Source organism: Daphnia pulicaria, chromosome 1 (genome assembly GCF_021234035.1).
Source record: "Daphnia pulicaria isolate SC F1-1A chromosome 1, SC_F0-13Bv2, whole genome shotgun sequence".
NCBI classification, from domain to species: domain Eukaryota; kingdom Metazoa; phylum Arthropoda; class Branchiopoda; order Diplostraca; family Daphniidae; genus Daphnia; species Daphnia pulicaria.
This window is the reverse complement of record NC_060913.1, coordinates 11,299,209-11,311,088: the sequence shown is the minus strand read 5'-3', so window position 1 is coordinate 11,311,088 and position 11,880 is coordinate 11,299,209. Positions and strand designations below refer to the sequence as shown.

The 11,880-nt window shown below is 37.3% G+C and overlaps 4 protein-coding genes across 4 annotated transcripts; 2 read left to right on the top strand and 2 right to left on the bottom strand.

The window, feature by feature from the left end:
• Positions 1-43: 43 nt before the first annotated feature.
• Positions 44-2,746, bottom strand: LOC124320795 (secretory carrier-associated membrane protein 2-like). Its single transcript, XM_046783687.1, has 10 exons — positions 2,548-2,746; positions 2,264-2,371; positions 2,102-2,203; positions 1,960-2,041; positions 1,764-1,892; positions 1,518-1,674; positions 1,322-1,423; positions 1,220-1,266; positions 1,055-1,140; positions 44-980 (listed from the first exon to the last, which is right to left on the bottom strand). The coding sequence occupies exons 1-10, from the start codon at positions 2,602-2,604 to the stop codon at positions 810-812; spliced, it is 1,041 nt and encodes a 346-aa protein (XP_046639643.1). The 5' UTR covers positions 2,605-2,746; the 3' UTR covers positions 44-809.
• A 202-nt stretch (positions 2,747-2,948) lies between these two features.
• Positions 2,949-4,435, top strand: LOC124320803 (eukaryotic translation initiation factor 3 subunit J-like). The gene is made up of 6 exons (XM_046783697.1): positions 2,949-3,036; positions 3,170-3,264; positions 3,502-3,561; positions 3,626-3,818; positions 3,937-4,107; positions 4,171-4,435. The coding sequence occupies exons 1-6, from the start codon at positions 3,015-3,017 to the stop codon at positions 4,359-4,361; spliced, it is 732 nt and encodes a 243-aa protein (XP_046639653.1). The 5' UTR covers positions 2,949-3,014; the 3' UTR covers positions 4,362-4,435.
• A 119-nt stretch (positions 4,436-4,554) lies between these two features.
• Positions 4,555-9,331, top strand: LOC124320792 (coiled-coil domain-containing protein 39-like). Its single transcript, XM_046783681.1, has 18 exons — positions 4,555-4,659; positions 4,973-5,067; positions 5,139-5,258; positions 5,588-5,734; positions 5,796-5,954; positions 6,027-6,248; positions 6,309-6,500; positions 6,572-6,787; positions 6,859-7,074; positions 7,154-7,321; positions 7,423-7,677; positions 7,742-7,881; positions 8,038-8,113; positions 8,173-8,332; positions 8,409-8,515; positions 8,592-8,795; positions 8,896-9,145; positions 9,213-9,331. Exons 1-18 carry the CDS (start codon positions 4,641-4,643, stop codon positions 9,227-9,229), a joined length of 2,763 nt encoding a protein of 920 aa, XP_046639637.1. The 5' UTR covers positions 4,555-4,640; the 3' UTR covers positions 9,230-9,331.
• Positions 9,332-9,727: 396 nt separating this feature from the next.
• Positions 9,728-11,022, bottom strand: LOC124336595. Its single transcript, XM_046790423.1, has 3 exons — positions 10,988-11,022; positions 10,214-10,535; positions 9,728-10,150 (listed from the first exon to the last, which is right to left on the bottom strand). Exons 1-3 carry the CDS (start codon positions 11,020-11,022, stop codon positions 9,941-9,943), a joined length of 567 nt encoding a protein of 188 aa, XP_046646379.1. The 3' UTR covers positions 9,728-9,940.
• Between the last annotated feature and the right edge of the window lie 858 nt (positions 11,023-11,880).

The following is an 11,880-nucleotide window of genomic DNA, read 5'->3' as shown; positions in this document are numbered from 1 at the left end:
AACACTGACTTGGGTGTGCATTTTCATGACAATGTGACTGAAACATAGGGGACTGTCATGTATTTCCTCAACATAACATACATAAATCCACAAGTGGATGGGTAGTAGTAATGCTAGTAAGTATGAGGGTGACTATTATCAACTCTAAAAGAGCAAATGCAATTGTCACCGCAGGAGGCGAGTATAACACACCACAGTGAAGAAAGGTAAAGGTGAAATTATTAACGGGCAGGCTAAAGTCATTGAAATGTTCTGCAGCGGCGTTAAACTACAGCGTGGATTTGTTTTTCTTACGATCTCACAGAGTTATTAGCAATACTTTTTCCTGTTTGTCCAGTTCAGAACCTTAACGTAACAGCGTCTCAGAATTTCTCCCGAATTTTCGAATTTAGATGATTTAGGAACAACTCGTTTCAATCGCCCCTTCACTTCGATTAATAATAATTTTAAAAAAATCCGAGCTTGATCCAAGATGCCCTATTAAAATACGGTATGATAAACAGTGCTTCTTTCACGTAATCAACCTGACTGAGAAAAGACGAACAAGAAGAAAAAGAAAAGACAACAAACGTTACAAAGATTAAAAAATAAAAAAAACAGCAAAGGGTTTGCATCGCAAATGATTGATATAGATGTATAAATCAAGAGAACGATTAGCTTTGAATAACGAGATTCACACGTTGTGTTCTGAAGATTCTTTTCCCCCCTCGTAATACATGTAAATGTTTAAACTAGAAGATGATTTGAGAAAAGCCCGATGATTAAAGGGTGGAATTATCGTTCGAAAAAAAAAAAGTGATAGAAATCGCTTAGAAGCGAGGTCCTGTACCACCAGATGGGTTACTCATTTGGGCTCGAACAGCTGAGCCGACAACGTCAGCAGCGGCTCCACGGACGTGCTCATTACGCATCACTCCAGAAGTGAACTCCGCCTGGGCTTTAGAGAAAGAAGCTCCCGTGCTGCGGTACAAACGGCTGACCTTTAAGGGATACGCAAATATTTGATGATGAACTGCGCAAACAATTCTGGGATTTTAAAGAAAAAACTTCTTACTCTGACGAGGAGAAGAAAATCTCCCAAAGCGACAACTCCAAATCCCAACCCGATAAGCAAGACTAAAATTCCAACAGCAAGATCTCCTGAAATGGTGATAAATCCAAACAAAACAAAATATTAGAATATCATAACCTTCAGCAGTACTTGGTACCAGGAACTCACCCCCACTAGTCCGCCCACCAATTGTAGATAATCCAGTAATGAATCCGCTGTTGAAAGATTGGATAAATAAACATTCACCACATTCGCATGACTCATAGTTACCATGTTCCCAAATTAGGTATGCCAATAGCTTGGATGACGGTTGCTATTAGTTGGCCAAAGTAGATGACGAAAAAAACCATGAAATTGAATGAGCTGTCCGATCTAAAACACGACAAAAAACACACGTTTAAAAACAAAACCAAATTCCTTCTAAGAAGTGAAGTTAAGCCATAATTTAAGAAATATGAGGGCAGACCTGAATGCCTTGTAGACAGGTCGAAACCAGCAAAGATAAGAAGCTGGTGTGAAAAGGATGCAGTATAGGATTGACAAGCCAAACATGGCACCACTTCCCACTTGAATGAATAAGGCTAAGCAGCCCAAAACATTTAGAAGATACATGAGGGTATGCACTGAAAATAAAGAAACAAAATAAAATCAATAAAAGTTTCTGATAACAAAAATAAACTTAAACAAGAAATCTATGATATGTTTAACTTACGCATCCAAATATAGTATAACATGCGGACAATTTTTTGAAATTCAAGTGGGATTTCCACATTGATGTCTTGATAGAAGCATGGTTGGACACAAAACTTGTCAGGCAGTGGTGGCCAATTATTGCGCTGAGCTGTAATGAAGAAGTAAATAACATAAATTAAAAAAGTAAAGTCTTCATTTCAATTGTTCTCTCCTACAGTTGAATGGTACATTATTCTTTAATTCTTCTTCTCGCCTCTGCAATTCTTGAGCTTTCTTCTCTAGTTCTTCTTGACGTCTCTATAAAGCCATGCAATATAATGAATACAAATTTCCTTCTTTCTTTTTAAGTATTAATACTTGAAAATCCGCATTAGACATAGCTGCTTGTTGTTGTGGTCCTGGAGATATCACTGGGGCAGCTTGAATTGTTGGGGGTGGATTGGCTCCACCAACACGTTCCTTAAATTTTGTAACAAATCAAACACACTTCCAACTTTCATGATAATAATTATGTTTTACCATTGAAACTCTGGTAGTTTGATTACTACCATCAAAAGGGTTGTATTCTTCAAGACCTTGCTGAGCTCTTGCAGCATTGTTTCCTGCAGCTTGCTGGACAGATGGATCCTATTGTGAAAGTAAACAACCACTTTACCACTAAACTTATAAACAAGGTGATTTTTCAGAAGGTTTTCTTTCATATTGTATGCGGCGAGTAGGCCTACTCCATGAATCACCATTTATCAACCAGGTATATTAGTATGGTAATAGTAAGTATAATAAATATATTATAAATAATCTACCGCAAACGGATTGAAAACAGCCGGTTCTGCAAAAGGATTCTGATCAAATCCAGACATTATTAAATATTTCTTTTTTTTTAACTTTGGTCACTTTGATACTCCAATTTGCGGTAACTTTTGTTTCGACGGTCACCGTGAAACGTCAACTCAACTAATACAGACAGAAACTCCTATCAATTGCTAAATAACAGGTAATGTCAGAGAAAAGCAGTTCGGAAACAGGCAAACACTAGCGCCTCTGGAAGACAGAAACACTAGACTAAGCAACGCTGGGATTAACGAGATATCTCAGGTTAAAAAAAATTTTAATAATTCATAGTAAAAGGTTTGCAATAAAGTTTCAAAATTTAATTATTGTTAGGTTTCTATATTTAATATTTTTTAATGCACATATTAACATTATTAGAAAAGTGAAAGCATTTGGCAACTGCCATGGACACTAGTGTGTTCACGATTTTTCGTTGAAGATGGAGGCCGAGGCGGATTGGGGTGATTTTATTTAATTATTTCTATATTAAGTTATTCAATTCCACCGGTTTTTTGTATGAAATTCTTATTAGTGCATAGCAAAGTTCCATTTAATCGTATGCTCTAATCAAATACGATTTTGTGGTGATTATAGATGCCGAAGATTTTGAACCCTCTGTCCCTGTTCCAGTTACGACTGCCATAATTTCAGATAAATGGGAAGGTGAGGATGAAGATGAACCTGTCAAGGTGAGTTGTAATTCAATTGTGATGATATTAGTAGCAAGTATATCTACAAATTTGGTAGAACCTTGTAGTGAAAAATAGTTCTCTTAGTGTACCTTTCTATTTCTGCTCCAATTCTTACAACTTTCACTTGACTACCATGTGTCTTCTTTTGCCAAAAAATTCCTATTGCTCAATTAGTATTACGTAAAGTTGTGATTGATTTCAAAATTATAATTTTTTCTTGTTTATAAATGATAGGATAGCTGGGAAGATGAAGAAACAGAAAATAAGCCTGCTGAAGTCAAAGCAGCAGCCACAGTAAGTACATGTGATCTCTCGTAAAAGTTTTCAAAAAAATTTAAAATGTCTTTGTTACTTTCAGGCTACCAAAAAAAAGTCAAGTAAAAGATTAGAAGAAAAAATAGCCGAAAAAGAAAAGAAAAGCAGAGAAGAAGCTGAAGCCAGAAAAATATTGCAGGAAGCAAACATGACACCTGAAGAGAGAATAGCAGAAAAGCTTCGGAGACAAAAACTAGTTGAAGAATCAGATTTTGAAATGGCCAAGGAAACCTTTGGTAAGTTGTCTTAGGAAACTGTATTGCTGACCTGCACTAATCATGATTTGTTTTATACATTAATCATGATTTGTTTTATATTTTGTTCTCAATTCTCAATGTTATTTTTATTTTCTAGGAATTACTGATAGTTTGCCTACAGAGGGAAGCATAGATGAAGCAAACCCTTCATCTAAAGAGGAATTCTCAGAGTTCAAGAACAACTTGGTGAAAAAACTTCAGTCATTGTCAACTAAAGCGTGCTATAATGATTTTATAGAGGACTTAATTAAAGATGTTTGCATTGGATGTAAGTCAGATTTTCTAATGTTGGTTGCCAAAAATTTTTCTACATCCCAGTTTTTTAACACAGTGGAAGTCGAAGTCCTTAGAAAAGTTAGTCTAACTACCAAATCCTTGCACGAAGAAAAACTCAAGATGGTGAAGGCGGCGACAAAAGGAGGAAAGAAAGGAAAAACAAAAGTTGCTTTAAAAATGGACAAAGGAATGGTCGACAACTTCGGTGATGATTTCGGAGGAGGAGACTATGACGACTTCATGTAGGGTCCAATTGTTTTTCTTTTGTTTTTGGCGGGAAAAGGTTTATTGGTAAAATAAATGTATGATTTTGCCATTTTTCTCGTGTCAGTTTTTTCAGTGTTTTAAGATATATTGATATTGAATTTCTGTTAAAACCTCCCCTTTAATTATTCTAATTCAATATATAGAGTTAAGTTGCCATATTTTCTTAGACGTTCCAGTTTTCTACTTTTAGCGTTGAAAAAGGAGATAGTGACCAGTTGTTGTGAAGTTAGATGTAGTTAGATGTATTTGTCTCGTTGAATGCTACACACTGTCAAAAGTAAGCAAATAACTTTCAATATTTTGTTTATTATTTGAATTTTGAGTACCCCGAAAATGTGTATACTGGTGAATCCTTATTTGATACCCAGTGGGCCTAAGAGAGGGGATTAGGGGGGTTTTGTTTTTAAAATGTAATGGAAATCGTTGCCGTGGTACCCGGCTGAATGCCTAATCAATAAATGAAGCACGTGCGTTTCCTGCTGAGTAGCAGACTAGTAGTGGCATAAAAGTGGTTGTTTGATCGATACTTCTAACTCGTTATATGGCGTTTCACTGTGAGAAAGTTCGTTAATGAATTTGTGGAGTGATAGAGCACAAGTTGAGCAAGAAAATGGAACTAAAAGAAGTTAACGGCGCAGAGTTTTTGCCTTTAGCAAACGCAAGAAACCGACTGCTTCAACAAAATGTAAGCAACAAGTTTTCCCATGTTTTAAATCCAGAATTGATTTGAATTAAATCGTATTTCAATGTACACAGGTCCGAGACAAGCGGAATAAACTCGCTCAGCTACTAATGGAACTCGATCAAAATGAAAATGTTGTTAAAACTGCCGAACAAGATCTCACGACGCTTGAACAAAGCACACAACAAACACATGTAAGTAGAGATATGCATAATGGCCATGGCTCACGGTCCAACAACTTTCTTACTGCTAAACAGATTTTCCCGCTTGTTTTGTGTTGTAAATTAGTAGTTAGTAGTGTAGTTTGTATCATTAAAATGTTGTTCTGTTGTCTGAAAGTGCGTCAGAAGATGACATGACGTAAAAGCAATTTCTGCATATATAAGTCTCACTTAATCACCTCGTTATTAACGAGGCAATTACCCATGGATATCATATTTATACTTCATGCAGGGCTGATTGATTTGATGAAGAAGGCATGGGTGTTAACTTTTAATTAATTAATTTAATTTTAAAATCAAAGGTTCTGGCAAAAAATATTCGCAATCAAGTACGCCAGGAACGGGAAGCGCTAAATTTGGCGAGCACCGAAACCGGAACCATAGAGCAAGAAACTAAACGGATCAACCAAAAATTGCAACAAATGACAAAAAATGTTGACTTTCACAAGGTTCCATCATAACAATTTAATTTAATATCTTTAGCAAGTCTTTAAAAAAATTATTTTCTAGAAAAAATTAGCGGAACAAAACCTGGACTTGGAGAGACTAAATCAGTTGTATGAGGAGGAAGAAAAATTTGTGGTTGTCATGGAGAAAATGGTTGAATCGCAATTGGAAGATCACTCGATTTTGGATAAATATTCGCACCAAGATAATTTGACAATCAAAGTAATTAATCCTTATACGCTTATGGTTGATCAATATAGTTTTCTTAATGCTTTCTCATATTCCTAACATTAGGAGTTGGAAATTAAATTGGCTAGAACAAAAGAGGACATTGATGACATAGATCGCCAATTTAAAACAGCCAAAGAAGATCGTGAGAACACCGCAATTCAACTGAATAAAATGCAAGAAGAGTTTCGATCAATGACGGAAGATCGCGATCAAAGTCTTCAGCAATGGGAAGCTACTGTACTACAATCAGATAATTGCCGGAAGCAACTAGATAAAGCTCGCATAGTAAGATGCATTATTTCAAAATTCTATTAAATCGATAACTGACGTCTTTCCGTCCTGCAGGATTACCAAGCTGTAAAGGAGCTCGCCAACGCAGATCAGAATCGACTCGACAGTATCAATAGGTGTATCAAGCAATTTGAGGACGATATTACTGGTCTCGAGCGCGCCTTTCATACACGAGAACTAGTGGCTAATCAAATGAAGATTAAAATAGACGATCTTGAAAAACTGCACAATGATCAGCAATCGGAGGTAAATTGATTCAATACAATGTCTGTAATTTTAATAGGACGTCATTCCTGATACTTTTCGTTTATTTACAGTACGTTGCATTCGAAAAGGTTGCTAAAAGACTAACCACCGAGATAATGGGATCGAGGAAAAATTCGGAAAACCTTAAACACAAAAGCATAGAAATTCAAGGCAAATTAGCCGAAGCGCAAGACAAGTACAAACAGCAAGAAAAAGAACTGGAGGATTTCAGAAGAACTGTCGGTTCAGCAACTGCACAGAAAGAATCCCTCGCAGTTTTATCGAAGGTAAGGCAGAGAAAACCGATTCCTAATGTATTCAAAACGATGCAAGATTCACTGAATATTTTTTGTCATAGGCGGCAGATGAACGATTTGCACGTCACCGCAATCATCTTAACGATATTGCCAACGAATACACCACCGTTCAAACTGATATCAACGATATCAAATCTAAATTGAATAGTTGCGCGACCATTATGCGATTCAACGTACACAGCATGCGAAATCTTGAGAATCAAATCACCGTTCTTAAGCAGAAATTGATCCAGCACGAAGAATTGGTTTACAAAAAGGTACGAAGACCACGCTGCGCTTTTCTCATTGGCGCACAATATTCTGAATTTTTAATAATGATGATTTTATCTTATAAAGAGTATGGAAATTGTTCGTGTCGAGATGGATCTTCGAAGGTTGCGACACAACGACGGCGAGTCTGAGGAGCGCAAATCACAGCGTGAACAAATAGAAGTTTTGAAATTGGAATTAAATTCTTCTAACTCCCATCTAGTAGCTCTAAAATACGAAGTTTCGAAGACTCAGGTGAGTAAAAGAGTAGCCTAATTGGTTTGGTTGCCAATAGAATCAGTTCTACTGTGAAAAGATTGGGGTAGCTAAATAGTAAATAATTTTTTAAAATTTAGAGTGACGCCATCGGTTTACAGCGAAGCTGCGACATCCAACAGCAAAAGAAGAACGTCATGCATACTTTGTCAAAGCAATTGGAATCTGAATGCCAGAGTCGTGAAAGAGAAAGCCGTGTTCTAAGACGAGACCTCGAAGAAATTCGCATGGGAGAGAGCCTTATCCATTTGGATATTAAGCGCAGAGAGAGCCTGATTGAAATGCGTATGGCAGTGGTGCAGCATCTAGAAAATCAGAAAAGGCACATTGAAAATGTAATTATTTATCGTCATTCAATCACTATTTAATAGAGGGAATCATTCAATATCTTTTATGAAGGCCATCCAAACACGCTTAGAAGAGTTAGAGAATCAAATGGAATTACTTCAGCTCGAAAGTCGTTCTTTGAAGGAACGCAATCAGCAAATGTTGGCGACGGTAAATCAAAAAGCCACCGAAATTGACCATATCAAGTTAAGGTAAGCTGAGTAACTAACTGAAATAAAATCGCACCTTTTCACGACATTATAGAGATCAAACGTTTGTTTGCTAAAATTAAATGGATTTTCAATTCAAGAAAACATATATTCGGGCAGGCTGAAGTCTAACTTGATTTTCGGGTTCTTTTGATACAGGTACGACATTGTGGCCGACACTCTTGTAATGGAAAATGGTCAGCAAGAAACTTCGGAAGCATATTTCATTATCAAGGTTCTAAAATATATATTTATATACGTACGATAAACTCAAAAACATTCGATCTTAACTAGATGGCACAAGAAAAAGAATTCTTAAAGGAATCTATTAGCGATTTGCAAAACATAGTATATGGACTAGAAAGTGACAATTCGGCTCTGAATAGCACTCTGCAATTAGTTTCTTCATCCAACCAGCAATTTCGTCAGGCGTGCATTGTTGGCGTACTTACTGGTTCGTATCCGCGCTACTTCTTTAAATCTCTTTAAACGATAAAATTAAATTCTGTGATTGTGAAAATTTGAAAAAGATGATGACAAGGCGCTTAAAAATAAAATGGAAACTGAAGAGAAAGATCTGGAGAAGATGGTGGAAGATTTTAAAAAAGAATACTATAACCAGTACCATTTTTTTCAAGTGAGTTTTTGCCAAGGTTTTTGCATTTTAGTTGATGAACCACACACAAGAAAAATTTGTCACTTAAAATGTTTAGCGCTTGGACGGAGAGTTGCGCCATCTTAAAGAGGAGGCCTATCGTCTAAAAATTCAAACCGAAGAAAAACTAAGCGTTGGGAAGGACCTCACCAACGAAATTGAACAACTTCAAACCAAAATAGATAGAGCTAAAGATATCAACCTTGTTATGCAAAAAAGCATACGACGTACGAAGAAGACTAAAAGTAAACTTAGCGAAGAAGTAAGTGAACCTTTTGGTGTGTGCTTTATTTAATTTTTTACTATGGCCGTTGGATGTTGCATTTTGATTATCATTACTATATTCCTCCCATTGATTTCAGATCGATTTTGAGATACGCCAGATCCAGGAAAAATGTATGAGTGCACAAACAGCCATCTTTACCATGACTGAAAGTGATCCTGATGCTAAAACTGCTCTCATTAAATTCTTGGAAGAAACGGCCATCAGTGAATCCCGTGAAGTAAAAGAAGTTGTGTTACCTGCGCTACCCAACAAAACACGCCTGGAAATTACAGACTTCCCCCACTCTCCTTCATCAATTAGCTCACCCCCTTCAATGAGCTCATCAAGTATGGAATTGCATAATTTTAATCACTTGTATAGGTGTTAACTTTTTAACTTTCAATTTTAAACTAGATCCCGCTGGAAAGTAACCTTGGAAGAAATTTACATGATTTTGAATTAAGTTATATTTAATAAAATTATTTTTTCGTAATTTTCGAACGTCATAAAATAAACTTTGTGTTCGCCACCGCGCGCCGGCAGTTATTGAAAAGAATGAAAATGTTGTTCTTGAGTGTATGTTTCTCTCCGCGCGCTAATATATTTGATTTTCTATTTTTCGTTAGATTTCCAAAAATCTACACACAAGCCGAGAAGGAGAAAATATCTTTGTGTGTTGTAACAATAGCGTCTATATAGTAGTATGTTGTTCATCACGTAAAAAAAAAACCCACCCAACTGGCGGGCTGAAATAAAACAGAGCAAAAATGAATAACAATTAAATCATGTATTTAAAGCCGTGGGAGAAGAAAAAAAAACAAAAAACAAATATTTTGAAGTTTTATTATTATTTCCAGATCGACAACATACGTCACCCTTCGAGGAAGGGGGGGGGAGAGGGTTAACGAACTGTGGTTGTTGTTATTGGGACGATTGTTGTTCGTTGGAATTGAATAGTAGTAAGCGCTGCTGAGACAGCCGAGACGGCTGAGTCGCTCGGTCCCGTGTGACATGCATCGCTTCCGTCTAGACTGGCAGATCTTATCCAACTGGAATTAAGCCACGACAGGAACGGAAACTGGAACGGCAACTGGAATGGCAGCCAAGACTGCGACAGGAACCAATTGAGGAATATCGGGTGTCTATATCCTGGGGGTGGGGGATTTCATCCATCGCGGGCATTTCGACGTGCATTCGACACTTTCGACTGATACAACGCTGAAAGTAGATGTAGCAGCCGTCGTGTCTGATCGGTTAGGTGACAATGAATCATCAGCCGGCTTGGCTGGAGGTATAGATACCACAGAAAGGACATCCGGATTCTCTCTCAATTGTCGTAAAATATCCTCCACCTGAAACCACAAAGAAATTGAATCAAAACTATGATTCAAATCAAACTTTAAACCAATATTTACCTGCTCGATGAAAATTTCCGCATGTTGTTCACTAAGCAATCGACGTTTAATGAGGTGGTTGGCCACGTCAGCCGGACCGACCAGAACCGTAACAGCTTGATCGAATTTGAACGTCACCGTTTCTTGCTTCATCATTTCCACTTGACATTTAACTACGGAGCCCTGGATACTCAGCACGGAGAGTCGGGGGCCACGTTCGGCCGTACGGCGCCGTTTGCCAGTCAAGCGACGACCCAGATGGTTTTCATCCGCCACTATATATTGTCGTGGTCGCACTGCTCTGACGACGTAGGTGTGAATAAAATCGATAAAAACAAATTGTCTAGTTTAGGAACAATAGTCCCAATAATTAATAATATAAAATTAATTAAAAGTTGAAAAAAAGTTTTGCGTTTGCATGGTTTTGAACACTTACATGGATAAACATTTCAGATCCGTCCCCGTTATTTTCTAATAGGGCTTATTATATAAAATGGATATAATTTGGAAAATATGTATTTGAAAAATATTTATCTTGTAATGTTTTTTTTTTTAAATCTGAAATAATAAATAAAAACCGAACGTTTTTCCTGTGGTATATTTTTAGTATGCCCACACTCTGTATTTCGATCAAATTCAATTCGATAGCAAGTACAGGCATGACCCACATTCAGTGCTGCCCACGCCCAAACACACGTAATCCTGCCCCGCATGTACCCCTCACCGCCTTTCCTCCTCGATTCTCTCATAAATTAGAGTGCGTACATTTGAGACTCGTACGTGCCGGACACGTACCGACAGTTGAACACAGTGGCACACTGAGCCTCCATCATTCATTCTTTTTTTCCAGACGCTCTAACCACTAGGCTATTCACGTTCACTATGATATGTCATTTTTAAGTCGTGCCTAGTGTAACCTAGTGTTAAGTCGGACTTTAGGCTTACATTTATTTATTTTTTAAAATATTTTAAATAAAATAAAAAAAAAGTGTTTTCACCACCGTCACTTTCTGTGTGTCGTCCCGACGTCGCCGACCTCGGCGTGTCGACGAGATTCCAACACACACACAATACCCCCCAAAAATTCTTAAAAAAAAAAATTGGAATATGGGAGGGAAAAGAAGAAACAAAAAATTGCAGTCGATCACGGCGATCAAGAGGAAAAAAAAAACCGCTCGCGAAGTTCCAGGCGTTTTAAGAAAAGAAAAGAAAAAAAAAAAACGAAAGTGAAAATCACGAAATTTTCCGATAATAACTAAACGAAAAAAAAAAATAAAATAAAGCTTCGAACGTAATCGATCGGCAACCGGATTAGATAAGCTTGACCACTAACTTTTGCACGAAGAAGAATGAAGAGTTGAAAGGTGTGAGTGAATGACCAAAAATTTTTTGGGCTGGTGGGGGTTGAAAAAGACGAATGATTTTCGCGTGGAAACACGACGAAACAAACGCGAAACAGAGCAATTTCTTTTTTCTTTCTTGCACCCAATCAGGACACGCCGGGATGTAAACATCAGATTTAGTAAAATGTGGGCGCCGAAATCGAGCGATCGACGACACATTTCCTGCTACCCGAATGAAGCCGTTCCATTACAATGACCGGGGGAGGATTGATGGCCAACAAGTGTTGCCAACGATGACTAGTTGCATACGTCTAGATAAAATAAACGAAAATAGATGTGAAATTA

Excerpts from the sequence above, each read along its gene's own strand:
- LOC124320795 (XM_046783687.1), bottom strand. The coding sequence starts at position 2,604 with ATGTCTGGATTTGATCAGAATCCTTTTGCAGAACCGGCTGTTTTCAAT. Across the intron at positions 2,204-2,263 it reads AAACTACCAGAGTTTCAATG|GAACGTGTTGGTGGAGCCAA; the intron begins GTAAAACATAAT and ends ACAAAATTTAAG. Across the intron at positions 1,424-1,517 it reads CCTGTCTACAAGGCATTCAG|ATCGGACAGCTCATTCAATT; the intron begins GTCTGCCCTCAT and ends GTCGTGTTTTAG.
- LOC124320803 (XM_046783697.1), top strand. The coding sequence starts at position 3,015 with ATGGAGGCCGAGGCGGATTGGG. Across the intron at positions 3,265-3,501 it reads ATGAAGATGAACCTGTCAAG|GATAGCTGGGAAGATGAAGA; the intron begins GTGAGTTGTAAT and ends TATAAATGATAG. Across the intron at positions 3,562-3,625 it reads AAGTCAAAGCAGCAGCCACA|GCTACCAAAAAAAAGTCAAG; the intron begins GTAAGTACATGT and ends TGTTACTTTCAG.
- LOC124320792 (XM_046783681.1), top strand. Across the intron at positions 5,259-5,587 it reads AAAGCACACAACAAACACAT|GTTCTGGCAAAAAATATTCG; the intron begins GTAAGTAGAGAT and ends TTAAAATCAAAG. Across the intron at positions 7,075-7,153 it reads AAGAATTGGTTTACAAAAAG|AGTATGGAAATTGTTCGTGT; the intron begins GTACGAAGACCA and ends TATCTTATAAAG.
- LOC124336595 (XM_046790423.1), bottom strand. The coding sequence starts at position 11,022 with ATGGAGGCTCAGTGTGCCACTGTGTTCAACTGTCG. Across the intron at positions 10,536-10,987 it reads GCCACTGTGTTCAACTGTCG|ACAATTTGTTTTTATCGATT; the intron begins GTACGTGTCCGG and ends TTCCTAAACTAG. Across the intron at positions 10,151-10,213 it reads CGGAAATTTTCATCGAGCAG|GTGGAGGATATTTTACGACA; the intron begins GTAAATATTGGT and ends TTGTGGTTTCAG.